The 27,141-nt window shown below is 44.6% G+C and overlaps 2 protein-coding genes across 2 annotated transcripts; both read left to right on the top strand.

The window, feature by feature from the left end:
- Positions 1-373: 373 nt before the first annotated feature.
- LOC125508896 (auxin transport protein BIG-like) lies at positions 374-23,737 on the top strand. Its single transcript, XM_048673692.1, has 14 exons — positions 374-757; positions 4,534-4,640; positions 4,874-5,039; positions 5,141-11,190; positions 11,331-11,945; positions 12,047-12,227; positions 13,915-14,149; positions 14,257-18,795; positions 18,862-19,084; positions 19,196-19,594; positions 20,107-20,250; positions 20,384-21,409; positions 21,642-22,145; positions 22,766-23,737. Exons 1-14 carry the CDS (start codon positions 541-543, stop codon positions 23,570-23,572), a joined length of 15,213 nt encoding a protein of 5,070 aa, XP_048529649.1. The 5' UTR covers positions 374-540; the 3' UTR covers positions 23,573-23,737.
- Positions 23,738-23,875: 138 nt separating this feature from the next.
- LOC125508897 (GDSL esterase/lipase At2g04570-like) lies at positions 23,876-26,830 on the top strand. Its single transcript, XM_048673693.1, has 2 exons — positions 23,876-24,571; positions 25,871-26,830. Exons 1-2 carry the CDS (start codon positions 24,182-24,184, stop codon positions 26,573-26,575), a joined length of 1,095 nt encoding a protein of 364 aa, XP_048529650.1. The 5' UTR covers positions 23,876-24,181; the 3' UTR covers positions 26,576-26,830.
- Positions 26,831-27,141: the final 311 nt, after the last annotated feature.

Here is a 27,141-nt window from a genome sequence, read left to right as displayed (position 1 = left end):
TCACTCATTTTACTCCGTATCTACTGGAATTCAAAAAAGGCTTATATTCAGGAATGGAGGGAGCAGTAACAAAAATAAGAGATCTCCTAAAAAAAAAGTAACAAAATAGGAGGAGATATGAACACAACACACCGAGGGCAATATAGAAATACCATCCGTTCCAGAAATATTATCATCCTTTCCGCAGGGGTCATACAACAAAAAAGCTCCATAAAAATATCACCGTGAACCGACTTAACCAGGAGCGGCCACTAACCACACAGCTAAGCAGAGTCTAATGAAACGAATCCAGCCCCTCCTTACTCATGAAGAAATCGAACCAAAACCCCAACCCCACCCGTGTAAAATAAAGAAGAGAAAGCCACTCGGCCCATCGCGTCGTCTTCTTCCTCCCCATCTCCCCCCTTTCTCCCCCCTCCCTTTCTCTCTCTAGAGCACACACACGCAGTGCAAAAACCCTGGCCGTCTCCGGGCGATCGATCCGACCCTGCGCCAGCTCGTCTCTCTAGGGCTCCGCCGCCGATCGGAGATCCCTCAGAGATGGCGGCGGAGATCTCGGCGCTCCTCGACCTCCTGCGCCCCGCCGCCGCCGGCGACCGGGACCCGCCGGCCCGCCGCCTCCGCACCAGCGCGGCCCGCGCGGGCCTCGAGGCGCTCGCGGGGGCCCTCGCCGCCGGCCCGCCGCCCGAGCCCGCCCGCGCCGGCGCCGTCCTCGCTGCCGCCCGCGCCGTCGTCTCCACCGTCCTCTCCTCCTCCGGTGAGCTACCCCGATCCCCCGAAACCCTTGGGCGGCTAGCGTTTCGGCCTTCTCCGAGGCGGCTACCTACTTTGCTACTGTCGAGGGTTTTGGATTTGCTCAGTAGGCTGTGCGATCTCGCAGTGGTGAGCTTCGCGGGTGCGAGATGCGCTGCAGCTGCTCCCAGACTGCATTGGCTTGCGAATTACGAACCTCCGCTTGTTTAATCCCTTTTCGGGAGCAGGATTCGCCTCGTTAGAGCAAAATGGTTGGATGACTTGGGGCCACGCTTTGGACTGGTCTGCTCAAATCATAGCGGGTTTTCTCCTGCTGATCGATCTAGAGCTTCCATGTTTCGTCGCTTTACACAGCTGGGAAACTTTCCAGCGGTAGTTTGCTGTTTTGCCTTTTCCTTTTTGCACGATCGTAGGGTACGAGTCTGATTTTTCTGCCTTGTTGCTTGCATCACACTTCCTGTTTCATGCATCGAGCCTCACTCGCCTTGTTCTGTTTCAATTACCTTGTTTCTGTGTCATGAGAGGATTCCACGCTTGTCTGGGTTTATGTTTTTGTTTTAGCTTGGGTAGTACTATTTGTGCTGTGAGGTCATGGATGCTTATATCTGTGGGCTACCATGAATTGATTCATATATGAGTTCCCATGAACTGATTCATATATGAGCTAATCGCAGATGCATGCATGCGCCAGGCTCGTATTCTGACCTCATAGCCTAGTGATGTAGTATCGGATCTGCTTTTCTTATTTGCATTGCTCAGGCGCTTGGCGGGTAAAGGTGCTTCTTAGAGCAAACTGATTCTGATTGACTGATAGGATGGTTGACATTTGGCAGGGCAGCGCAAATAGGCTAGATAGTGACTGTTCACTGATTTGGTAGAAACTTATGTTTTGCTATTTTTGGGTCCCGTTTATTTTTCAAGCAAGGTATCTGTATTTGGCCAAAGATTTGCAAGCTTATGCAAGAATCATCTGCGTCTAGTAACTTGTGGTGTAAAGCCTGAATGTCTGTTTCCTAAACAACAACAACAGCAACAGCAACAAAGCCTTTTAGTCCCAAACAAGTTGGGTTAGGCTAGAGTTTGAAACCCATAAGATCTCGAAACCAACTCATGGTTCTGGCACGTGGATAGCTAACTTCCATGCACCCCTGTCCATGGCTAGTTCTTTGGTAGTGTTCCAATCCTTCAGATCTCTCTTAATGGACTCCTCCCATGTCAGGTTTGGTTATTAACATGCTTTAACTGTCCGCTGTGCACTGCCGCTTCTGGAGGCCTGCGATGTATATGTCCAAATCATCTCAGACGATGTTGGACAGGCTTTTCTTCGATCGGTGCTGCCCCAACTCTCTCACGTATGATCCTCATTCCAAACCCGATCCTTTCTTGTGTGGCCACATATCCATCTCAACATGCACATCTCTGCCACACCTAACTGTTGGATATGTCGCCTTTTAGTTGGCCAACATTTAGTGCCATACAACATTGCCGGTCAAATTGCCGTCCTATAGAACCTGCCTTTTAGCTTTTGTGGCACTCTCTTGTCATAGAGGTCGCCAGAAGCTTGGTGCCACTTCATCCATCCAGCTTTGATTCGATGGCTCACATATTCATTGATATCACCATCCTTCTGCAACATTTACCCCAAATATCGAAAGGTGTCTTTCTGAGGTACCACCTGCCCGCCAAGGCTAACCTCCTCATGCCTAGTTGTACTGAAACCGCACCTCCTGTACTCAGTTTTAGTTCTACTAAGCCTAAATTAGCAAATTAGGTTAGTCTTGGTTAACAGTTGTAATTGTCTTGTTGTTACGTCTGTGAACACTACTTCCAATACCAGGTTTCATGTTTTTTGATATGCTGAGGCTTCCACAAATGTGCAAATATTTGCTACTCCCTCCATCCCTTTATACAGGGCATAACCCCAAATTTCGTTTTCCCATAATTACTCGTCCTAATTAGCTGTCCCATGCATGTAGCCATTAATAAAGTTCTCTCGCGTGTTGTGTGTGGCCTCTCCCATCAATTTTCTGCATGCATCAACCAATTGTTAGCAGCCACGTTAACTCTTAGCAACCGCATCCAGTGAGGAGGCGAGAGGATTAATGCATTAATGAGTTATGCATGCGAGAGTTTAACGTCGGCTAGCCAGCTATTTGTTGTGATCCTGTTGGCCAAAATCTACTCCCTGAAATTACTCCCAACTTCCATGCTTTTGCCTTGGTATGGGAGATTTGAAAATTAGACCCTCTAAAAACGGATGGAGGGAATAACAATTTCAGTCATACTGGACTTCCTATTCATTCATCCATCTCATCTGAAAACTTATGAAATGTGAAGACATCCCTGTAGATCTTAATTTACTTGCTTTTGATGCACCTTTTTAGACTCTTCTTTGGTTCTGGACCAGCTTGTTGCTGATTTGATGTTTCATAGTACCTTGTTTACTACTCCCTCTGTAAACAAATATAAGAGCGTTTATATCACTACTTTAGTGATCTAGACGCTCTTATATTTCTTTACAGAGGGAGTATATTGTTTTGTTCTTTGTTTGTGGAGTTTACTGTTGTACTTAAAGAGATAGGTGTGTATTATATACTTATTTCTCTCATATGGATGGATTCTGCTTTGATACATTTCATTACCCTTTTGAGCATCTTGGTGCCTGCCTTATGAATTTGATGCTGTCCAGTAAGTTGTGAGTGCTCTTGTAAGTTAGGAGTATGCTGCTGCTTCTGATGTTACTTTGCAATTATTGTTTCTTTACTTGTATTGTATTTGGAATTTACTTTTACTCCGACTAGGTTGTAATACGGATGAAAACGGCGCGGAAACGGACGGAACTGGGTGCTACCATATTTGTTTTCATATTTTTTTGCAGAAGGCGAAACGGATACAGAAACCCAGGAAGCGAATACAGAAACAGATACTACCGGAAACAAACACGGAGCGAATACAGAGCGGACACGGAAACAAAACCCCCTTGAATCATGGAGAAATACAAACAAAAAACAAACAAATTGATGGAATTGTTAACATGGCTACAAAATAATATGGTTGTGTTGTTAACATAGGGTAGTATTGTAGTAGTACATGACAATTCCGTATAGGGTCTAGTTGAGCATGTGTGTGGTAGTAAAAGTTGGTACTCAAATGATACAGTTTGTTCATTCTACTCATTGTGTCATTGTGTGTTGTTTGGCAGTTGGGCTACAAAGCAGCCATGGGCCTATAATAGAAACGGAAATTCCATATTAACAGAAACAGAAAGTTCCGTTTCCACGTGTGTTCCACCGGAAAACACCATTCCGTTTTTGTTTCTGTTTCTGCATAAAAAAAATACCATATCCATTTCCGTTTTACAAATTTTCATTTCCGTTTTCATATTTCCTCTCCGTTTCCATTTTTGCTCCGGAAAAACGGAAACTTTCCACTCCATTTTCATCCCTAGGTTGTAAGGCGCCGGTTTAGCAGATCTTAGTGTGGCTTCAACTTATTTCTGATGCCAGTAGGGATTAGGGAGTAAATATGATTGTGGTTGTACTAATGTGTCTTGCAGTTCATGCACTGTTGTAATCGAATGTTGCTTTTCATTTACCTGATTTTGATTAATGCATTTTCTTTCTCCAATGTTATTCCTCCTTTTTACCATTCCCTCTGATTTTGCTTAAATATTTGATCGGCTTCTCACTTTGTCTAGCAAATATTTGATCGGCTTCTCACTTTGTCTAGCAAATATTTGATCTGCTTCTCACTTTGTTTTCTTTCTAATCTTGTTATCAGTGGAGCAAGTGGAGTCAACAGTTGTGGAGATTGCGGAGAGGTCCTTGGAGTTTTGTCTCCTATATCTCGAAAAATCATCATATGCATGTGATGACTTTGGCTTACTGGTAAGTTCTTTCGTCTTGATTTTAATTGAAGGGGATGTTTATTCTGGCCACACAAAGTTCACCTTGCTGTGATCTTATTATTGTGAGATGGTGGCAGCATTTTGTATTGTGCAGAGTTGATTCAGTATTTTGTCAAATGTGCAGAGTTCCCTTAACTTGCACTTTCTTGGATTGTGTTATCGCGCATTCTCAGTAGCAACCATTTGTGTTCATTATGTTTCACATCTTTTCAGAATGAAGTTGCCTTTTTCATGGAATCTGTGCTGCTTAGCGGGTCTCCTAGCAAGGTTTACTCGTTGGAGCCCAGCAATATACACGACGTTATCGAGCAGTGGTCATCTGTCCCAGTCGAATCTGAGCGCGTGAGCCCACAGGACAAATATTTCTGCTATTTAAAAGGTGAGTTTCAGATCTTGTCTGTGAAAATGCGGTTCAAGGTTCTATACGCTTTTGATGCTTCATTTGCTGATGTTTGTATATTCTTGACGATTGATTATCAGGCTTCAACTGCTCAAATAGTGGAGATGATCTGCAACGGTTTCGTTTGACCTTATCACCAGAGTGTTTACAGCAAAATTATGCTATTCCAGAGACCTCTGAATCACTGCATGCTGCATCTCCTAGTGCCATGGTGTCAATAGCACAACATTTTGCAGTTGTGCATCTACACTGCATACCCCGCCTTCTAACATTGATTCAGAAGCTATGTCAATCTCCAGCTTTGGAAGTTATAGAAGATATCAATTTTAACATGAGATTGTCTTTTACCCAAAGAATCTTGAAGTTAGCCCATGGTCTCGCAATGGAATTCCCCTGTGACGTTTCTGATACCATGATGTTATGCTCAGTAGCAAGGTGTGCTAATAGTCTGCCGGTCTTGTTTGGGCTGAAGTTCAAGTTCTCTAACCATGACAGAGTATTTTCTGGAGATGGTGTCGGAATTATGTTGCTGCAAATACTTGAAGAATTCCTACAGCTGATTCAAATTGTCTTCTGCAATAGTGATATTTGTTGTACTGTACAAGTATGCATACTTGCTTCCCTTCTGGGCATATTTAGTACAAAGACATGGAGATATGAAAAATCTGGTTCTTGCTTAGTACCCCCATTAGCTTACTCTCCTCATACCGTGCAATATGTGCTAAAGCTTCTTGAAAGCACCAAAAGATGGACAAGTCGTGTTGACAGGGACGAATCTTGCAAAAATGTTCTAGATTCTTCATGCAATTCTGAGATTGATGGTTTGTCTTGTCGAGCTCGTTCTGTGGTGGTGCCATTGCTGAAGAAATACACATGTGAGGAGTATCTGAAGTTTATCTTCCCTTCAGAAGAGCAATGGTTGGATGATTTGGTGCATCTCATCTTTTTCCTCCATGAAGAAGGAGTAAAATCAATGACTGCACTTGAGAAGCCGCAGATAAGTTGCACTAAACAAGCCGGTGTGTCAGAGGTGGAGTCTGTGGCCAGTCACGAGGAAGACGCACTATTTGGGAATCTCTTTGCTGAAGCCCGCTCTACTGGAGTAGCTGATAGTGTTGAACAGCCGACTTCTCTTGGGAGTGTTTCATCAAGCAGCCAGCATGGGCCTATTCAGCTAGCTGCTGATTTGATATGCTTTATGAAAACATGCATCTTCTCTCCTGAATGGTGCAATGCTACATATATGGATGCTTGCGGGAAGTTTCATACAGATCATTTGGAACAATTTATGTCAATACTTAAGTGCCAAGCTTGTCTTCCTGACGAAAGCAGTGCTGAAAACACATCATCTCACCATATGGAGACTAGCCTACTGCACATCAACATGGCCTGTTTTGAATTTCTACAAATGTTCCTTGCTTCTGATGAGTGTCCTGCTTCTTTAAGAGAAGACCTTGTGGAGAAAGTGTTTAATGTTGAGAACGGGAAGTACACTTATAACAACTATACACTTGCTCTAGTTGCCCGTGCAATTATCTCTGGGACAAACTCGGCATATATTCTGGGAAGAAAAGTTTTTGTTCAATATGTTGGTTATCTTTTGGAGAAGGCAGATGACAAGTCATCCAGCTCATTGAATTTTAATGAGTTCTGTGAAACTCTGCCTTGTGCCTTTCATCTGGAAATTCTGTTGGTGGCGTTTCATTCAACCACTGGGTCAGAAAAGTCTGATTTGGTTAGCATTGTGCTTTCTTCCTTAGAAAAAATGAAACATTATCCACCTGGGAAAAATGCACCTGGACTCACAAGATGGGCTTTAGTCCTTTCAAGACTTCTGCTCGTGCTGCGACATATTCTGTTATATCCGCAGACACGCCCAACATGGTTGTTTATGAGATTAAGATCCAGGATGCGGGATATCCAAGTGAAGGAAGAGCAGCCACGTTCCATGAATGATTGCTTGCCATCCTTTGCAACTGCTATTGTGGAGGGTTTACTCATGGACACTGTCAAGGAGTATGCTACAGCTAGTAGTCTGTTCTCGCAATTGATTGATGTGACTCCTGCTCATGCTGAGTTCTATTTTGATAAGTCCGCTGTTGGAGCTTTAGGCTTGAACTTGGCTGATTTAAGTGCAACCATTTCAGAAATACTTGGTAGTTGGAGGGATATGAAACCCGAACTGGCTGATGATCTCATCGTTGAAAGATATGTATTTCTGATTTGCTGGAGCACTCTTGCTGATATAGGTTATCATGGCAATGATACCCTCCTTCAGAATGTTGATCTGTCCAAACCTGATTTTGTAAATGTCAATTTCTTCCTCACATTTGCTCTCAGTGTAAGTGATGATGCTTCGTCTCTTGTGGGTGCCAACCTGCCGTCTGTAGTATTTGGATTCCTGCAGTTGTTGAATTCTGAGATTCTCAATGCTTCAAGCATGCTGGAAACTTGGGATTTTTCCAGGAAAGGAGCATGGCTTTCTTTTATTCTCTCTCTCATCAATATTGGTGTTTGGAGGAACCAAGCAAGTGAAAAAACTGATGTGGACTCATATGGAAAGCAGGTGGTTTTTTATGGAGAGCAATCTGTTCTTGGAAAGAGTTTGGTGACATACATAAGTGAAAATAGTGGACATTGTTTAAATATTTTATCATCTCTTTTGGAGACCTATCTTCGTACTTTCAGGGAAGCATATCTCTCACTTGTTGATAGAGAAAGGCCTTCTAAGGATCATTGTTATCCTTCTTTGCTGCTTAAGCATTCTGCCTTTGACAAATCCAAGCATCATCTCCTTTTTGATAAAATTGGTTCTGACATGGCAGTGCTGGAACGTATATGTGATCTTCCATCAAGGATAGATGGAGTTGCTACAAAGCTAGGTGAAGTACAGAAAAATTGTTTTCCCTTGAAGTGCCTGTTACATGGATTTCCATCAGATTACGCTTCTAGCAACAGTGCTCTCCTTTCTTGCATTCTCGTAATACATGACATCATACACACCTTTGATGGATACATAAAGATCATGCAACCAGGAGACAGAGATCAAGTTGATGTGAGTGTTATTTCCAAACTACTTGGAATGGTGATGACTGTTAGATCTGATCGAATATTCAAATCCATTTATGGACAGTGTGATTCTATATTTATGAGTCTAATCAACTACAGGGATGATCTAGCTGGATACATTGACCTGTTTACCCTGAAGCAGTTAGAAGGGTTCCTGGCTGACATCAACTCAAAGGAAAGCATCGACCATGGGGCAGAAGAAATTCTGGTTTCTACCATTATTGATCTAGTGGAGGACATTCGTTCAAAAACAGATGTATTTAAATTCTTCCTTGGTGATGCAGAAGGTGCGCCTGAAGGAGCAAGCAGTCTCTTTGCTCCCGAGCATGCTGAAATATCAGTCTTTATTGATATGTTGGACAGATGCCAGTCTGAGCAGGTTAATTTAAAAATCCTTCACTTGTTCACGGATATTTTAGGTGCTGGCATTTGTCCCGCCCTTAAGGTGGAGTTGCAAAATAAATTTGTTGGATTGGAGGTGTCCTCATTTTCATCTTGGTTAGAATTTAGAATTTTGGGTCATCCTTTGAAACCTGAAAGTGAGAGTGGTACTACAGTGGGTTCAACAACCCTAAGAGAATCATCAGTGGATTTTCTTATGCGTCTTATCTGCCCTTCGTCTGAGACATTGGCCAAAGAACTTCAACATCATCTCTTTGGTGCAATGCTACTGTTACTTGATAGAGCATTTTTGTCATGTGATCTCCAAACTGCCAAAGCGTATTTCCATTTTCTTGTCCAGCTGTCGAGTGAGGAATCACATTTCAAACAGCTATTTGATAAGACACTGATGCTGATGGAGACGATGGTTGGTAATGAGGGTTTGCTTCATACTTTGAAGTTTCTGTTTACTTTTGTGGAGTCAGTGTTTGGCGAGGCTGGATTAAATAGGACTGCCCTTAAGAGGCTTTCATCTAAAAATTCTGGCAACGATTGTGGTTCAGGATCTCTCATACCAAAGCAGTTGAAGAATCCAGAGAACCTAGTTCTTCGCACCAATCAAGAAAGTAATTCTGCTGTTGATTGTGATGCTAGTTCTGGTGAGGAAGATGAAGATGATGGAACATCTGATGGGGAATTGGGGAGCATGGATAGAGATGATGAAGAGGATGGAAACAGTGAAAGGGCACTAGCATCCAAAGTGTGCACATTTACATCCAGTGGTAGTAATTTTATGGAACAGCATTGGTACTTCTGCTATACATGTGATTTGACTGTTTCCAAAGGTTGCTGTTCTGTATGTGCCAAGGTGTGCCATCGGGGTCACCGTGTTGTTTATTCCCGCTCAAGCCGTTTCTTCTGTGATTGTGGCGCTGGTGGTGTGAGAGGAAGCAACTGCCAGTGCTTGAAACCTCGGAAATTTACTGGAACATCCACTGCACCAGCACCTGCCGATTGCAGCTTCCAGCCATTGTTGCCTTATCACGATGATCTGGAACAGGTCGCAGATAGTGGCTCTGATTTTGAAGATGACATTTCAACTGATGCTGATACTTCCCTCAAGTTATCTGTGCCAAAAGGCTTTAGTGATGGGCTCCCTGTATTTCTGAAAAATCTTGCTATTGAAGTTCGAATGCTTGAACTATGCAAGAAGTTGCTTCCAACAATACTCAGCCAGAGAGAGTTGAATCTTTTGAAAGATAGGAAAGTCTTGTTAGGAGGTGATATGCTGGTGTCACAAGCTTCTGATGTATTCCAACTAAAGAAAGCTTTCAAAAGCGGATCACTGGATCTGAAGATAAAGGCTGATTATCCGAATTCAAGGGAACTCAAGTCACATCTTGCTAATGGTTCTCTTACTAAATCATTGCTGACTGCCAGCAGTCGAGGCAAGCTTGCTGTTGGAGAAGGGGATAAAGTAGCTATATTTGATGTGGGACAAATCATTGGACAGCCTACTGCAGCCCCTATTACAGCGGACAAAACAAATGTGAAGCCACTCTCCAGAAACATTGTCCGCTTTGAAATTGTTCATCTGATCTTCAATCCATTACAGGATCATTACCTTGCTGTTGCTGGATATGGGGATTGCCAAGTACTGACACTAAATAGTCGTGGTGAAGTAACCGATCGCCTTGCCATAGAACTTGCTCTGCAAGGAGCTTACATTCGTCGTGTGGAATGGGTTTCAGGTTCTCAGGTACAGCTCATGGTGGTAACAAACATGTTTGTGAAAATATATGATCTCTCGCAGGATAACATCAGCCCATTGCATTATTTTACTGTGGCTGATGATGTTATTGTTGATGCTACCCTTGTTCCCTCTTCAATGGGCAAATTGGTGCTACTTGTTCTTTCTGAAGGGGGTCTTCTGTATAGGCTCAATATTGTATTGGCAGGCGATGTTGGTGCCAAAACATTGACTGACACAGTCTTGGTTAAAGATGCAGTATCTATGCACAAGGGATTATCATTGTACTTCTCATCAACCTACAGGCTTATATTCGTGTCTCATCAAGATGGCACTACTTTCATGGGGCGCTTAGATGCTGATTCTTCATCAGTTACTGAGCTATCATATGTATGCGAAGAAGATCAAGATGGTAAATCCAAACCAGCTGGGCTTTACCGTTGGAGAGAGCTTATAGCTGGCAGTGGAACTCTTACCTGTCTATCAAAATTTAAATCAAATTCTCCTCTTGCTGTGTCTTTGGGTCCTCATGAGCTGTGTGCACAAAACATGCGATATGGTACTGGTTCAAATTCTCCAGTGGTGGGTGTTGCGGCATATAAGCCTTTATCCAAAGATAAAACACATTGTCTTCTTTTATATGATGATGGAAGCCTTCATATTTACTCGCATACACCTAGTGGAGGTGATAGTTCAGTGAGCCTTACTGCAGAACAAACAAAGAAGTTAGGCAGCAGTATCCTCACCAGTAGAGCTTATGCTGGCACCAAACCAGAATTTCCTCTTGACTTTTTTGAGAAGACAACTTGCATCACGTCTGATGTCAAATTTAGTAGTGATACAACCAAAAGTGGTGATTCTGAAAGCATCAAGCAGAGACTGACCTCAGATGATGGGTATTTAGAGAGCCTGACATCTGCTGGCTTCAAGGTAGGAATTACTGACCTGTTAATCCAAGTGGTGACTACTGTGAATTTTTCACCCATGCTATTGCCCAACTGCTTATATTTTTCTGCTACCCTGTAACAGACGTTTCAGTTACTTATCTGCATTCTATTATTTGGCTGTAGGTATCTATTTCAAATCTGAATCCTGATCTTGTAATGGTTGGTTGTCGAATCCATGTGGGTAACACATCGGCTAGCAATATCCCGTCTGAAATCACAATGTTTCACAGAGTTGTTAAGCTTGATGAAGGCATGCGATCATGGTATGATATTCCATTTACTACTGCAGAATCACTTCTGGCTGATGAAGAATTCACAATTACAGTTGGCCGAACATTCGATGGTTCATCTATGCCTAGGGTAGATTCTATTGAAGTTTATGGTCGAGCTAAAGATGAGTTTGGGTGGAAAGAGAAAATGGATGCTGTACTTGATATGGAAGCCCATGTCATGGGTAATACTGCCGGTGGGAAATCTGGAAAGAGACCCCAAACGATGCCAACTGCTCCTATGCAGGAGCAGATTTTGGCAGATGCTCTCAGGATCCTCTCACGGATCTATCTGCTTTGCCAAACAAGCTGCTGCACTGACACGGTTGATGCAGACATGGAACTTGATAATCTAAAATGCAGAGCTTTGTTGGAAACCATATTTCAAAGCGACAGGGAGCCTCTGCTGCATTCTGCTGCATGCCGTGTCCTTCAGGCTGTATTCCCAAAGAAGGAAGTGTACTATCATGTAAGTTTTGATTATCTTTATGCAAAATCCTAATATTACGGGCTTTCGTTCCCTCTTACTCTGCTGTCACTCTTTTGATTTTATTCTTAATTTTTGCACAGGTTAAGGACACTATGCGCCTTTTGGGAGTGATAAAGTCACTTCCAGCAATTACTTCAAGAATAGGAGTTGGAGGAGCTGCATCTAGCTGGGTGATAAAAGAATTTATTGCCCAGATCCATACAGTCTCCAAAGTTGCTTTGCACAGGAAATTAAACTTCGCATCTTTTCTTGAGAATCATGGTAGGGATTCTTACTCTGCACTTAATTAATACAGAGGACTCCTTCCGTGTCTGATGTTTGTGAATTCTTATGGCCCCAACTAGTGAAAAAAAGAAGTTTATTTTCCTTATCCATTCCAGTGCGTGAACCATTTATTACTTATAAGGATCAATATAACACATGAAAATTGGCATTGCCATACTTGTCACAAAAGGTTATTTTGGTAATATGATACTTATAATTTGCTAGTGTATATCAATAAACTTAGATCCAAAGTTGTACAAGGCTGCACCAAAAAAACACGTCATTCCTACTGTTGGGATTAGGTTATGCAACAAATTCTAAAATTCTTACCTATTGTATGTTAACATTCTCAAATAGCCACTTTGTTGTATTGTTGTGATTGTGATGCTAAAGTGTTTCTCTTTAAAAGCCTGATGCATAAAATACTTGGTTACTTTTGATGCTAGTAGAAGTGATCTGTCGTGTTTAAAAGAAAGTAAAAGTGATCTGTAGTGTTCCAAAAGTTGATGGCAATAAATCGGAGATCCTTGTGATTAAAAAAAAGTAAAAGTAAATTTTAGTGTTCCAAAAGTTGATGGCAACAAATTGGAGATCCCTGTGATTACTGGGGTTTAAATAGGTAACTTGGTTAACAAAAATTGATGCCATTTTGATGGATTGTTTCTTTAAAGAGCATGCAAAAGCTTTGCACATCTTGTCATCAAGGTGAAAATCACATTCATAATATGAGATCACCCCCTCGAGGCAACAAGCCAAGGGGACGTAAATTCAATTAACATATACAACACACACCAGGGCTAATCCTCCAGTGGCCAGCCTTGGCCATGATGAGGTCCATCATTGGTCATTGCAGCAATAACCTTTTTGTTCCCATTGGCGCTCATATGATCCAGCTGAAACAACATAATTTGTGAAAACATGAAAGGAAAATCTCTCTTACAGTTGGGAGACTGGCTGGTTACTCCCGGTGGGTTCCAGGATTTGTTCCTAAACCAGAAAGATATTCCTGTAACTACTATGTTCTTATGGTTGTTATACTTAGGTACGTTACATAAACATTCTTATGGCATGAAGTTGGCAATTTAGACTCAGACACTATGTATGTGAAGGAAGGGCCAGTTCGCTTCTGCTGTGTTGTGGTGTGGACCGCATACTCAAGTTGGTTATGGAGTATTTACCAACCAGGGGGGGGGGCAGTTCTAAAAGATATTAGCTATTTTTTATTGGTTAGTTATACATGTTCAAATGATAGTACTTAAACAGCCAAGGCAATGCCCTTGGTTCTTTTGCTAATTAACCTATTGGCTGCCAGTTAACGTAAAGCGAGGTTGCTGTTCATCTGGTGCAGGATGCACTAAATAATATGAAAGGCACTTTTCTAATGCGACAACACATCTTTCTTTGTGTTGATTCTTCTACCTTCTTCACTTCTGTTCTAAGAATAAGACGTGCTCTGCTAAATGTCACGGAAGAATATTCTTATCGATAATATGAGTAGACATGCCGTTTGAATTATGTGTAATTGCAATGATGTTTTGGTAGTAACTGTTGCTGATGTTGTCTTTGATTAAAAGTGACAGCCTGGTATTAGGAATGTGAATCATATTTTAATTAAACTATGGCCTGTAAATTTGGCATATTTTATACATTGTGGAGATTAATAGCTTATCTTTGCCTTCTGCAGGTACAGAATTAGTTGACGGTCTAATGCAAGTTTTCTGGGACATTTTGGATTTAGACAGGCCAGATACTCAAATGATAAATAATCTTGTTATACCTTGTGTGGAATTTATTTATAGCTATGCTGAATGCTTGTCTCTGCATACAAATGAAAAGTCTGGTGTTTCAGTGGCACCTGCAGTTGCTCTATTGAAGAAGCTACTATTTGCTCCATACGAGGCTGTTCAGACTTCTAGCAGGTGATCTTTCTGTATTTGCATGTCCATTGACATTTCCCAGTTTTTGTTTTATTGCTATCAGCTCTTGTAGTCTTCCCGATAGCTTAAATTTTGTTTCTTATTTTCAGTTTGGCTATTTCATCACGATTTCTACAAGTTCCTTTCCCAAAGCAGACAATGATAGCTAATGATGACGGCTCTGATAATCATGCAAAAGCAAGTGCTTCTGCTATGAATCCCGCTAGTGGAAATGCCCAGGTTATGATTGAAGAAGATCCTGCCACATCGTCAGTGCAGTACTGTTGTGATGGTTGTTCCACAGTTCCAATACTTAGGCAAAGGTGGCACTGCAACATATGTCCAGACTTTGACTTGTGTGAAACATGCTATGAGATACTTGATGCAGATCGTCTACCTGCACCGCATTCAAAAGATCATCCTATGTCAGCAGTAACAATTGAACTTGATACATTTGGAGGTGAGGGCAGTGATATTCATTTCTCTATTGATGAGCTAGCAGATACCAGTGTTCCTCCTGCTGCTGATAGAAGTGTCCAGACCTCACAGTCACCAATTCATGTACTGGATGCAAGTGGATCTGCAGATTTCCCTGGGTCCATGACAGACCAAAGGACGGTTTCAATTTCTGCATCCAAACGTGCCGTTAACTCCCTACTACTCAGTTGTCTAATTGAAGAGCTCAGAGGCTGGATGGGGACCACAGCTGGCACTCAAGCCATACCTATAATGCAGTTGTTCTATAGACTTTCATCTGCAGTTGGTGGACCTTTCATGGATAGCTCAAAGCCAGAATATTTTGATTTGGAAAAATTTGTCAAGTGGCTCATGGATGAAATCAATATAAGTAAACCATTTCCTGCCAAAACACGATGTTCTTTTGGAGAAGTATCTATCCTTATTTTCATGTTTTTCACACTCATGTTCCGTAACTGGCATCAGCCTGGGAGTGATGGCTCTCATTCGAAGTCTGGTGGAAGCTCTGATTTGACGGAGAAAGGTCATGTTCAGGTTCCAGTGTCAACGACAGGCCCCTCGTCCTCCAGTGATGACAAGGATAAAAATGAATTTGCTTCTCAGTTAATTCGTGCTTGCTCTGCCCTCAGGCAACAATCATTTCTGAATTATTTAATGGACATACTGCAACAGCTTGTTCATATTTTCAAGTCATCATCCACAAATGGAGAAGGTGGTTCTGGTTCAGGATGTGGATCCCTATTGACAGTGCGGAGAGAGCTACCAGCTGGAAACTTCTCTCCCTTTTTTTCTGATTCATATGCCAAATCTCATCCGACTGATCTATTCATGGACTACAACAAATTGTTGTTGGAGAATACTTTCCGGCTAGTATATAGCATGGTTCGGCCGGAGAAGGAGAAATCGGCTGAAAAGGATAGAAGCTACAAGGTTCCCAACGCTAAGGATCTCAAGTTGGACGGGTACCAGGATGTTCTCTGCAGTTATATTAGCAACCCACATACTACATTTGTTCGTAGATACGCAAGGAGGCTATTCCTTCATTTGTGTGGCAGCAAGACTCACTATTACAGTGTTAGGGATTCGTGGCAATATTCCCATGAAGTCAAGAAACTTCATAAAATCATTAACAAGTCTGGAGGTTTTCGAAATCCTGTGCCATATGAGAGAAGTGTTAAGCTTATAAAATGTTTGTCTACTCTTTGTGATGTGGCTTCAGCAAGGCCCAGAAATTGGCAGAAGTTCTGCTTGAAGCACATGGATCTTCTTCCTTTTCTGATGGACAACATTTATTATTTCAGTGAAGAGTGTATTATTCAGACTCTCAAGCTCCTGAATTTGGCCTTCCACTCAGGGAAAGATGTCAATCAAACTGTACAAAAAACAGAAAGTGGGGATCTTGGAGGTTCTACAAGAACTGGTTCACAATCTTCAGATTCAAAGAAGAAGCGGAAAGGTGATGATGCTTCGGAAGGCACTTCGGAGAAATCATGCATGGACATGGATCAGGCTGTGGAAGGGTTCAATGACAAGGAAGGGGATGTGTTGAAGCGTTTTGTTGACACATTCTTGCTAGAATGGAACTCAGGAAGTGTCCGCCATGAGGCCAAATGTGTTTTATTTGGACTATGGTACCATGCAAAGAACCTGTTTAAGGAAACAATGTTGAAAGTTCTACTGCAGAAGGTGCAATATCTTCCCATGTATGGCCAGAACATCATTGAGTACACTGACCTCATGACCTGTTTACTAGGAAAAGCAAATGACTCTAGTGCAAAGCAGAATGAAGCTGAACTTCTGAATAAGTGTTTAACATCTGATGTAATAAGCTGCATTTTTGACACCCTCCATTCGCAGAATGAGCTGTTAGCAAACCATCCAAATTCCCGTATATACAATACGCTGAGTTGCTTAGTGGAGTTTGATGGCTATTATTTGGAGAGTGAGCCTTGTGTGACCTGTAGCTGTCCAGATGTTCCGTATTCAAGAATGAAGCTTGAAAGCCTCAAGTCTGAGACCAAATTTACTGACAACAGGATAATAGTAAAATGTACTGGAAGCTTTACTATACAGTCAGTGACCATGAATGTTTATGATGCACGTAAGTCCAAGTCAGTGAAAGTGCTGAACCTGTATTACAACAACAGGCCTGTAACAGATTTGTCTGAGCTGAAGAATAATTGGTCTTTGTGGAAACGGGCCAAAAGCTGCCATCTTACTTTTAATCAGACTGAATTGAAGGTTGAATTCCCCATTCCAATAACAGCATGCAATTTCATGATTGAGCTCGATTCATTTTATGAAAATCTCCAAGCTTCTTCACTCGAGTCATTGCAGTGCCCACGGTGCAGCAGGTCTGTCACTGATAAGCATGGAATCTGTAGCAACTGCCATGAAAATGCATATCAGTGCAGGCAATGTAGAAATATTAACTATGAAAACCTTGACTCTTTTCTCTGCAACGAGTGTGGATATAGTAAATATGGCCGTTTTGAATTCCATTTCATGGCAAAACCAAGCTTCTCGTTTGATAACATGGAAAACGATGATGATATGAGAAAAGGATTGGCAGCAATTGAGTCAGAGTCAGAAAACGCTCATAGGCGATACCAGCAACTGATGGGATTTAAGAAGCCTCTCATCAAACTTGTATCCAGCATAGGTGAACAGGAGATAGATTCACAACAGAAAGATGCTGTCCAGCAGATGATGGTGTCCTTGCCTGGTCCCACTTGCAAGGTAAATCGCAAGATTGCACTTCTTGGTGTTCTGTATGGTGAAAAATGCAAAGCAGCTTTCGACTCAGTCAGCAAAAGTGTTCAGACGCTACAAGGACTGCGCCGTGTTCTAATGGCATATCTGCACCAGAAAAGTTCTAATGATGCCAATGCATTGCCAGCCTTTTCAATACCAAGGTCTCCAAGTAGTTGCTATGGATGTAGTACTACGTTTGTTACGCAATGCCTAGAGCTATTACAAGTGCTATCCAAACACACAAACTGCAGGAAGCAACTTGTCAGCACTGGCATTTTATCTGAGTTATTTGAAAACAACATTCATCAAGGCCCTAGAACTTCACGCACTCTTGCCAGGGCTGTGCTATCTTCATTCTCTGAAGGTGATGCAGATGCAGTCCAGGAACTGGACAAGTTGATTCAGAAGAAGGTAATGTATTGTCTTGAGCACCATCGCTCCATGGATATTGCACAATCAACACGAGAAGAGTTACAGCTACTTTCAGAGACATGTGCCCTTGTAGATGAGTTTTGGGAAGCGAGGTTACGTGTTGCCTTTCAGCTTTTGTTCTCTTCTATTAAAGTTGGAGCAAAGCACCCTGCAATTTCAGAGCATATTATTCTTCCTTGTCTGAGAATAATTTCTCAGGCTTGCACACCTCCAAAATCTGATGCTGGGGACAAGGAGTCAGGTGCGGGAAAATCTGGCTTGATGTTGCAATCGAAGAATGATGATACCACAGGTCACTTGGCAACTAATGTATCCTCTTCCAAGGTTCAGTCTGATATATCTGGAAAAAGTCCTGATGGTAGTCGAAGAGGTCAGGATATGCCACTGCTGAGCTATTCAGAATGGGAGAGTGGTGCGTCATATCTGGATTTTGTGAGGAGGCAATACAAAGTATCACAGGCAGTGAAAGGAGTACAGAAAGCACGTCATGATTCGCAGAAATCAGATTACCTTGTTCTGAAATATGGACTCAGATGGAAGCGTCGTGCATGTCGGAAGTCATCTAAAAGCGATTTCTCAAAATTTGCCTTGGGCTCCTGGGTTTCAGACTTGATTTTAAGTTCCTGTTCTCAGTCGATAAGATCTGAGATATGCACTCTTATAAGCTTGCTATGCCCGTCAAACTCTTCCAGACAGTTTCAGTTACTGAACTTGCTCATGTCTTTACTTCCTCGGACACTGTCAGCTGGTGAGAGTGCAGCAGAGTACTTTGAGTTACTGGGGACAATGATTGATTCAGAGGCTTCACGTCTGTTCTTAACTGTTCGTGGTTGCTTAGCCACACTGTGTTCCCTGATAACAAAAGAAGTGTACAATGTTGAATCGCAGGAGAGAAGCCTTAGCATTGACATCTCACAAGGATTCATTCTTCATAAACTTGTGGAGCTCCTGAATAAATTTCTCGAAATTCCCAATATTAGAGCAAGGTAAATCTCAATATATTCTCATTTGGAATCCCACCATCTTGTATTTACATTTCCTCCATGTTGCAGATTTATGAGTGACAAGTTACTGTCTGAGGTGCTTGAGGCCTTCTTGGTTATTCGTGGGCTAGTTGTGCAGAAGACGAAGTTAATCAATGACTGCAATCGGCTTTTGAAAGACCTTCTTGATAGTTTACTTATAGAGAGTACTGCAAACAAACGCCAATTTATTCGTGCTTGCATCTCTGGATTGCAGAAGCATGTGAAGGAGAAAAAGAGACGGACATCTCTGGTACAAGCACACACATTTATTTTTGTTTGGATATTGTGCTTAACTTCTTTTCCTGTTCCTATCAACACTCATAATAAAATGCAACTTAATTGTGATCATGCTCTTTTGCAGTTTATTTTGGAGCAACTCTGTGATTTGATTTGCCCAGTGAAACCAGAGCCTGTTTACCTTTTGATTTTAAACAAGTCACATACTCAAGAAGAGTTCATCAGGGGTTCCATGACAAAGAGTCCATACTCCAGTGTGGAGATTGGCCCACTAATGAGAGATGTGAAAAACAAAATATGTCGGCAACTTGATTTGATTGGACTTATAGAGGATGACTATGGTATGGAATTACTGGTTGCTGGGAATATAATTTCACTTGATCTTAGCATCTCCCAGGTCTATGAGCAAGTGTGGAGAAAGCACCACGGCCAAACTCAGCATTCTTTGTCGAGTGCCAGTACACTCTCTGCTATGTCATCTGTCAGAGATTGCCCACCAATGACGGTAACCTACAGACTACAGGTACATTACGAGGGTTTAACTTATTTTTTGTTGCCTTAAATTCTTTACCGCGTATGTAGCACCTTGCTAGTTGTAGCAGTTTTTTGATATCTTGATGCTTGTTTCCATGCGCTGCTCCTTGGCCATATACAAGTTTGCGTTAACCTTTACCCCTGCATTGAGGCTATGTCGAGCCAAGAGCATTTTCATTACTATGGAAAATGTTTAATCGTGTCCTCTGTGAAGCACCAAATCTCTCTTTTAAAAACTGTGAAGCGCGAAACCTTTGAACCGTATTGTGTGCACATTACAATTATATACATGCCTAGTGTTCCATCATAGCTTTTACCTTTTATTGGTAAATCATATTGCTGTACATGTATTGAGTAATTCAGTAATTTGAGGATAGTCTATTTGGTCTGAAACTAGTTAAGGATTGTGCATGGTTTGATTTTCTGCCTCCTCTTGGATTAATATACATCCAGATTTATTCACATCATTCGCTGTTGTGTCGATTTTTTTTCCCTGATCAGGGTTTAGATGGTGAAGCAACTGAGCCCATGATTAAAGAGCTAGAAGAAGAAAGGGAGGAATCACAAGATCCTGAAATTGAATTTGCCATATCAGGTGCTGTTAGGGAATGTGGAGGTCTGGAAATTATATTAAGCATGATTCAGGTATGTTGTGTCAATACTTTTGGTTTTCTTGTCCCTCAAGTGCAGTGTCATGAAGTTGAAAAAGTTTACATTTATTCAACTGTTATGCTTCAGTTCTGTTATTTTTATTGAATCCCAGTTTTCTTTTTGCCAGAGCCTACGTGATGACGAGTTAAGATCTAACCAGGAGGAGTTGGCTTCAGTTCTTAACCTTCTCAAGTATTGTTGCAAAATCCGTGAAAATAGATGTGCCTTACTACGTCTGGGTGCCCTTGGTTTGCTACTTGAGACAGCCAGGCGCGCGTTCTCAGTAGATGCAATGGAACCAGCCGAGGGTATTCTATTAATTGTAGAAAGCCTTACATTGGAAGCTAATGAGAGTGACATAAGTATCTCGCAAAGTGTATTTACAACTAGTGTTGAGGAGACTGGTGCGTGTGAGCAGGCCAAAAAAATTGTTCTCATGTTTTTGGAGAGGTTATGTCATCCTGTAGGCACCAAAAAATCAAACAAGCAACAAAGGAATGAGGAGATGGTTGCCAGAATCTTGCCTTACCTGACCTATGGAGAGCCAGCAGCTATGGAAGTTCTGGTCGAACATTTTGAGCCCTACCTTAGGGACTGGAGTGAGTTTGACCGGTTGCAGAAGCAGCATGAAGAGAATAAAAAAGATGACAATTTAAGCCAAAAGGCATCAATGCAGAGATCTGCTGTTGAAAACTTTGTTCGAGTGTCGGAATCACTCAAGACGAGTTCATGTGGTGAGAGGCTGAAGGAGATCATTCTAGAGAAGGGCATTACAAAAGCTGCTTTAGGGCATCTGAAGGAAAGATTTGCTTCTGCAGGGCTGGCTAGCTCTAGAACTAGTGCAGAATGGGCAGCTGGATTAAAGCTGCCATCTATTCCATTCATCCTATCAATGCTGAAAGGGCTTGCAAAGGGTCATTTGCCTACACAGAAGTGTGTCGATGAAGAAGGCATTTTACCACTTCTCCATGCTTTAGAAGGGGTGCCTGGTGAAAACGAAATTGGTGCACGAGCAGAAAATCTTTTGGACACCCTAGCGAACAAAGAAAATAATGGCGATGGCTTCCTGTGGGGGAAGATTCAAGAACTGCGGCATGCTACGAGGGATGAGATGCGACGCCGTGCTCTCCAGAAAAGAGAAATACTACTTAAGGTAACCGCTACAGATATAGTTTCATCAGCTGTTATGTTTCAACCGATTGTTTTAACCCTGTTTTTCAAAGATTATTCTGCAAATGCGCAAAATCATGTTGAATCTTGAACTGAAATTATAGGCTATTGATTATTCCTTGTTTTTATTTGTGTAGTTTATGCTTTGTTGTTTGATCTCAATGTCTACATTTGCACCACAAAGTAACATATTTTGCTGCTTTCTTTCTCTCTAGGGGCTAGGAATGCGGCAAGAATTTGGTTCGGATGGAGGTAGACGTATCGTTGTCTCTCAGCCTATAATCGAAGGTTTTGATGATGTGGAAGAAGAGGAAGAAGGGCTGGCCTGTATGGTCTGTAGAGAAGGGTATACTTTAAGACCAACAGACATGTTAGGAGTCTATGCTTTCAGTAAACGGGTGAACCTGGGTGCAACAAGTTCTGGCAGTGGCCGTGGGGATTGTGTATTCACTACTGTTAGCCACTTCAACATCATACACTACCAATGTCATCAGGAAGCCAAACGAGCTGATGCTGCACTGAAGACTCCTAAAAAGGAATGGGATGGGGCTACCCTGAGAAACAACGAGACATTGTGTAATTGTATCTTTCCGCTGAGGGGGCCATCTGTTCCACATGGGCAGTACAACCGATGTGTCGATCAGTATTGGGACCAACTGAATTCTCAAGGACGGGCAGATGGAAGTCGTCTCCGGTTGTTGACATACGACATTGTTCTGGTACGTGGCTGTTGCTATCTTGATCTCCTTTTTAAAACAATATAAGAAATGAATCTAAGGGTTTGCACTATCACCATTTCTTTTGTACGATAACAGTTGGGTAGAGCCCTACTGGTTATATTAACAAAAAGCAGCAAGGTTACAAAATTCTGTGCAGAGTCAACAAAACCAAGTAATGAAAACCATCTACAAATGGAATAGGTGATGAACTCCAAAAACAATTCCAAACTGAAGAGAAAATATTCTTTAACAAATGTTGGTTTATTTTACTTGAATGAAAAGTTGAAACATCTAGTGTAATCTACACTCTTTGTTTTTTATTTTGCCAAACACCCTGTACAGCGTGTAATTTTGTGATCTGATGGCAATATGACACTGAAATCCATGGCCACATGGCTATTGTAAGGATGGAAAATCTGGTGAATATTATTCTTGTCTAGTTAGTCTCCCCTATTGTTACCTAAGGGGAGAGGCAAACACTGGGTTTGGGACTTCAGGGAACGTAAAATTTGGCCTAGCAATTCACTGAATTGTTGTTAACATTTCCATGGATAGATTTTCTGTTCTTTCACATCTTACAAACGACTAATTGCAGATAATTGTTGTGTTGTTTTTACTAGATGCTGGCCAGGTTTGCCACAGGCGCTTCTTTCAGCACCGACTGCAAGGGTGGGGGGAAGGAGAGCAATTCACTGTTTCTTCCTTTCATGATCCAGATGGCTTCTCATCTTGTAGATGGAAGTGCCAACCAGCAACGCCATTCGATGGCCAAGGCCATCTCTACTTACCTGTCCAGTTCTCTCTCAACTTCAGAATCTCCCAGTCGGGTTTCAGCTTCTCCCCCTGGAGCTCGGGGTAGTCCAGGGTCTCCGGAGGAAACTGTGCAGTTTATGATGGTCAACTCTCTGCTGTCTGAGTCTTACGAGAGCTGGACACAGCACCGCCCCGCTTTCCTGCAGAGGGGCATCTACCATGCTTACATGCAACACAAGCATGGGCGATCCGCCCTCAAGCTTTCCGCCGAGTCGACTTCCTCCGCGGCCCGGTCAGACGAAGGTTCGTCCGCTGATCCAAACGACGACGGCAAGAGGCTCTTTGCCATTGTCCAGTCGATGCTGGTGTACACTGGGTTGGTCGAGCAGCTGCAGCAATTCTTCAAGAAGGGCAAATCATCTGGGACTAGCAAGTCAAGCCAGAAAGACGAAGCAAGCAGCAAGTGGGAATCCACGATGAAAGAAAGGCTGAGCAACATGAAGGAGATGGTGGGACTATCAAAGGACCTGCTCTCATGGCTCGACGACATGACCTCGTCTGAAGATTTGCAGGAGGCCTTCGACGTCATGGGGGCGCTGCCAGACGTGTTCTCCAGCGGGTACACGAAATGTGATGATTTTGTCCGGGCTGCCATACAGGCTGGGAGGAGCTGAGCGGCCAGAACTCCACTCCACTGTTTGTGTTGATATAAGGCACGACCCTTTTTGTTTTGTATGATGAGATAGGCAGCTTATGTGTGTAAACAGTCTAGCACTTGGAGATCAGCTGGTTGAACTTGTATAATATTATGTCGTGGCATTGCCGGCCTTCATTCTCAACATGCTTTGCTCCTGCTGTCAACTGTTACAGTTGCCGCTTTTTCTTTTCTCTCCCTTTTCGCTTGCGCTGGTTTTCTGCTGTGGCTCGGAACTGTATAATATACGAGTCTGGCATGTTTAGCTGTTATAAGTGGCTGAGTCGAATGAAATTGGCGGCCCGGGTTGCACGTATTGAAAGCGCCACCGAAATTTGATTAACTACTAGTTGTTGGCTTGTAGTGCGAGCTCGGTCCTTAGTACGTTCCATGTAACGAATCTCTGAAGTGCCAAGATTGGCGGCTGCAAGAAGCCGCCGCCTCAGAGATGGATGAGCAAGAAGCTCGGCTCATCCTTCACCGATCACCATGCCTAGCGGCGCGCACAGTGCAGCAGCACTATAAATCTTACGCTCGGTGTACATGTGCACGCAGCCAGTGAGCACCCGAGAATTTGAGCTAGAGAAACATGTCCTCTCTGCGACATGCCATGCCCGTCGTCTTGGTCCTGGCGCATGCCGTCCTGGCGCTGGCACTCCAGGGCGCCGCCGCTGGTTCAGGCGAGGTCCCGGCGGTGATTGTGTTCGGCGACTCCACCGCTGACACCGGCAACAACAACTTCATCCAGACCGTAGCCAGGGGCAACTACGCTCCGTACGGGCGGGACTACGCCGGCGGCGTCGCCACCGGCCGGTTCTCCAATGGCCTCCTCCCCGCCGACTTGGTCTCCGAGGCGCTGGGCCTGCCGCCCTCCGTGCCGGCGTACCTCGACCCGTCCCACACCATCCACCATCTCGCCTCGGGCGTCAGCTTCGCCTCCGCAGGCTCCGGGCTGGACAACATAACCGCGCAAATCCCGGTAACCATGCATACTACTCCAGTTGTTCTCAGCTCAAAAAATAAAAAATAAAAGAAAAAAAAGTCCATTTTACTACCCTGAACAAAGTTGGTGGTTCACATTACCCCCTGATCTTTATTTCGGTTCCCTTCACCCCCTGAACAATCCCAAACCGGACAAAAGACCCCCTTGGATGGTTTGTCTCAACATGCAGCTGATGTAGCGCTGGTCAATGGTGGTTTTGACCTGCGGGTGAGGCCACGAGGATTAACTTAAGTGAAACAGGAAATTAGGCCATGGTTAATTAGGAAATGGGACCCGCTTGGCAGTGACTCAAGCGGAGGTTGTCGTCAGTGGGGAACCGCGCGTCGATGGTCAGGAACTCATGGGCTGCGGTGGCGGCGGCCGCGAGGTCGTTGGCTGCCAGGGCGCGGCGCGCAGTGTCGAGCGCGCGGGAACAGTCGAGTGTGGCCTCGACACGGGCCAGGGCGGACTCGGCGCGCGAGTGCGCCGCATCGAGGTGGCGGATGCGGGAGGAGAGGACCTCGGTGAGCGCGGCGGTGGAGGAGGATAACTCCCTGAGCGCGGTGGCGTCGGAGGCGGCGAGCGGGAGAAACGGCGGGGCAGAGCGGAGCAGGGAGGCGGCCGCACGGTCGAGGTCGGGGCGGTGGGCGGGGAGCGCGTTGAGGCGGGCGTCGAGGGCGCGCTGGTAGGCGACGCACTCGTGGAGCAGGCGGGTTGCGGCGCCGACGTCGGTGAGGTCGTGGAGGGCGGCGAGGGAGGCCGGGTCGCCGAAGTCCAGAGACGGGCGTCGTTGGCAGACGCGTTGGCCGCCGCGGATGAGTCCGGGCGAGGGGAACGCGGGGTGGGCGCGGCGGACGGCACGGCCATGGATGCCGGGGGGCAGGTGGATCTCAGTGAGTTCAGTTGTGCGGGAAGGGAGAGGGAAGAGAAGGGAGAAAGGAGAAGCAGGGCGTCAGGGCAGTAGCTTGGAACTGTGACGGTCGCCGGCGTCATCCAGATGCGGTGGGGTCGCGCACGGTGCTCGGGATGGAGGCAGCTGCGATAGGAGGCTCGGGAGGAGCTCCTCTGCCTCAACCCAGCGTGACAAGGGAGACTCGCCTGCAGGTCAAAATCGCCCATTGACCATTGCCACATCAGCAATCATTAAATCACCCAGGGACTGATTTTGTCCGGTATGAGATTGTTCAGGGGTAAAAAGAACCGAAATAAAGATCAGGGTTACCACCAATTTTGTTCAGGGTAGTAAAATGGACTTTTTTTAAAATAAAAAAACTAAGTTGAATTGGATGGACGCAGTCGGCGATGACCCTGGGCGAGCAGATCGACCACTTCAGGCAGTACACGGAGCGGCTGAGGCGGGCGAGAGGCGAGGCGGCGGCGCGCCGCATCATCGCCGGCGCCCTCTACATCTTCAGCATCGGCGCCAGCGACTTCCTGCAGAACTACCTGGTGTTCCCCGTGAGGGGCTACAGCTTCACCCCGCCGGAGTACGAGGCGTACCTCGTCGGCGCCGCGGAGGCGGCCGTGCGGGCCGTGCACGGGCTCGGCGCGCGCGCGGTCACCTTCGCCGGCCTGCCGCCGCTGGGGTGCCTGCCGCTGGAGAGGGCCGTCAACCTCCACAGCCCCGGGGACTGCAACGGTGCGTACAACATGGCGGCCGTCAGCTTCAACCGCAGGCTCGAGGGGATGCTGGGCAGGCTCGGCCGGGAGCTGCCCGGGGCGCGGGTGGCGTACGTCGACCAGTACGGCCTCCTGTCGGCCATGATCGCCAGGCCGTGGGAGTATGGGTTTGAGAACTCGGCCCAAGGATGCTGCGGCAGTGGCACGGGGTATGTGGAGACGGGGGGCGCGCTGTGGAGCTTGGAGAGCGCGCTGGCGTGCGACGACGCCGGCAAATACGTCTTCTTTGACGCCGTCCATCCGTCGGAGAGGGCGTACAGGATGATAGCCGGCGCCATCCTGAATGCCACGTCCCACCCGCGCTCGCACCGCTTCCGCTGACGCTTCTCCGAATTCGGACGTCAGATACACAGCTCCAAGAATGATGGAAGCAGATTCCATACATGTAAAAGAAACAAGTAAAAAGTCTAGTGACCAACAACTGCACCACGATGTTGGAAGTAAACCCTATACCGATTCATCATGTAACTAGGCAGGCTAGCTGCCATTTGTACCCGTGCAAGTCCCCTGTAAACCAAACCGCGAGTTGAAAAGCAATAAAGAAGAACACCGGCTCGACGCAAGCCTGCTGGCTATTCAAATAACCGAGTGCTGCGTGTTGCTGTCCTGCTAGAAGTGCTAGTGCAGCATAACTGGTACTCTTCACGTCCAGCAAAGGATCAATTAGGGATCAGGTGGCCAGCTTTGTACTACGGTGCACCTGGACGCACAAGCACCTCGTCGAGTTCAGTCAGTGAGTTGGTACGTCGTTGTCGGTAGTTGTTGTCGTTGGAAAGTACTCGGCGTCGGGACCGTGCCAACACACGATCGAACGAAACAGTGTAGCGGGCAACCGGGCTTTCTAGATGCAGCCCAGAAATCTTCTCTCTGCGGCGATGGTTGCTAGC

Source organism: Triticum urartu, chromosome 5 (genome assembly GCF_003073215.2).
Source record: "Triticum urartu cultivar G1812 chromosome 5, Tu2.1, whole genome shotgun sequence".
Classification (NCBI taxonomy): domain Eukaryota; kingdom Viridiplantae; phylum Streptophyta; class Magnoliopsida; order Poales; family Poaceae; genus Triticum; species Triticum urartu.
The sequence above is the reverse complement of the archived record's forward strand: the minus strand, read 5'-3'. Positions and strand labels throughout refer to the sequence as shown.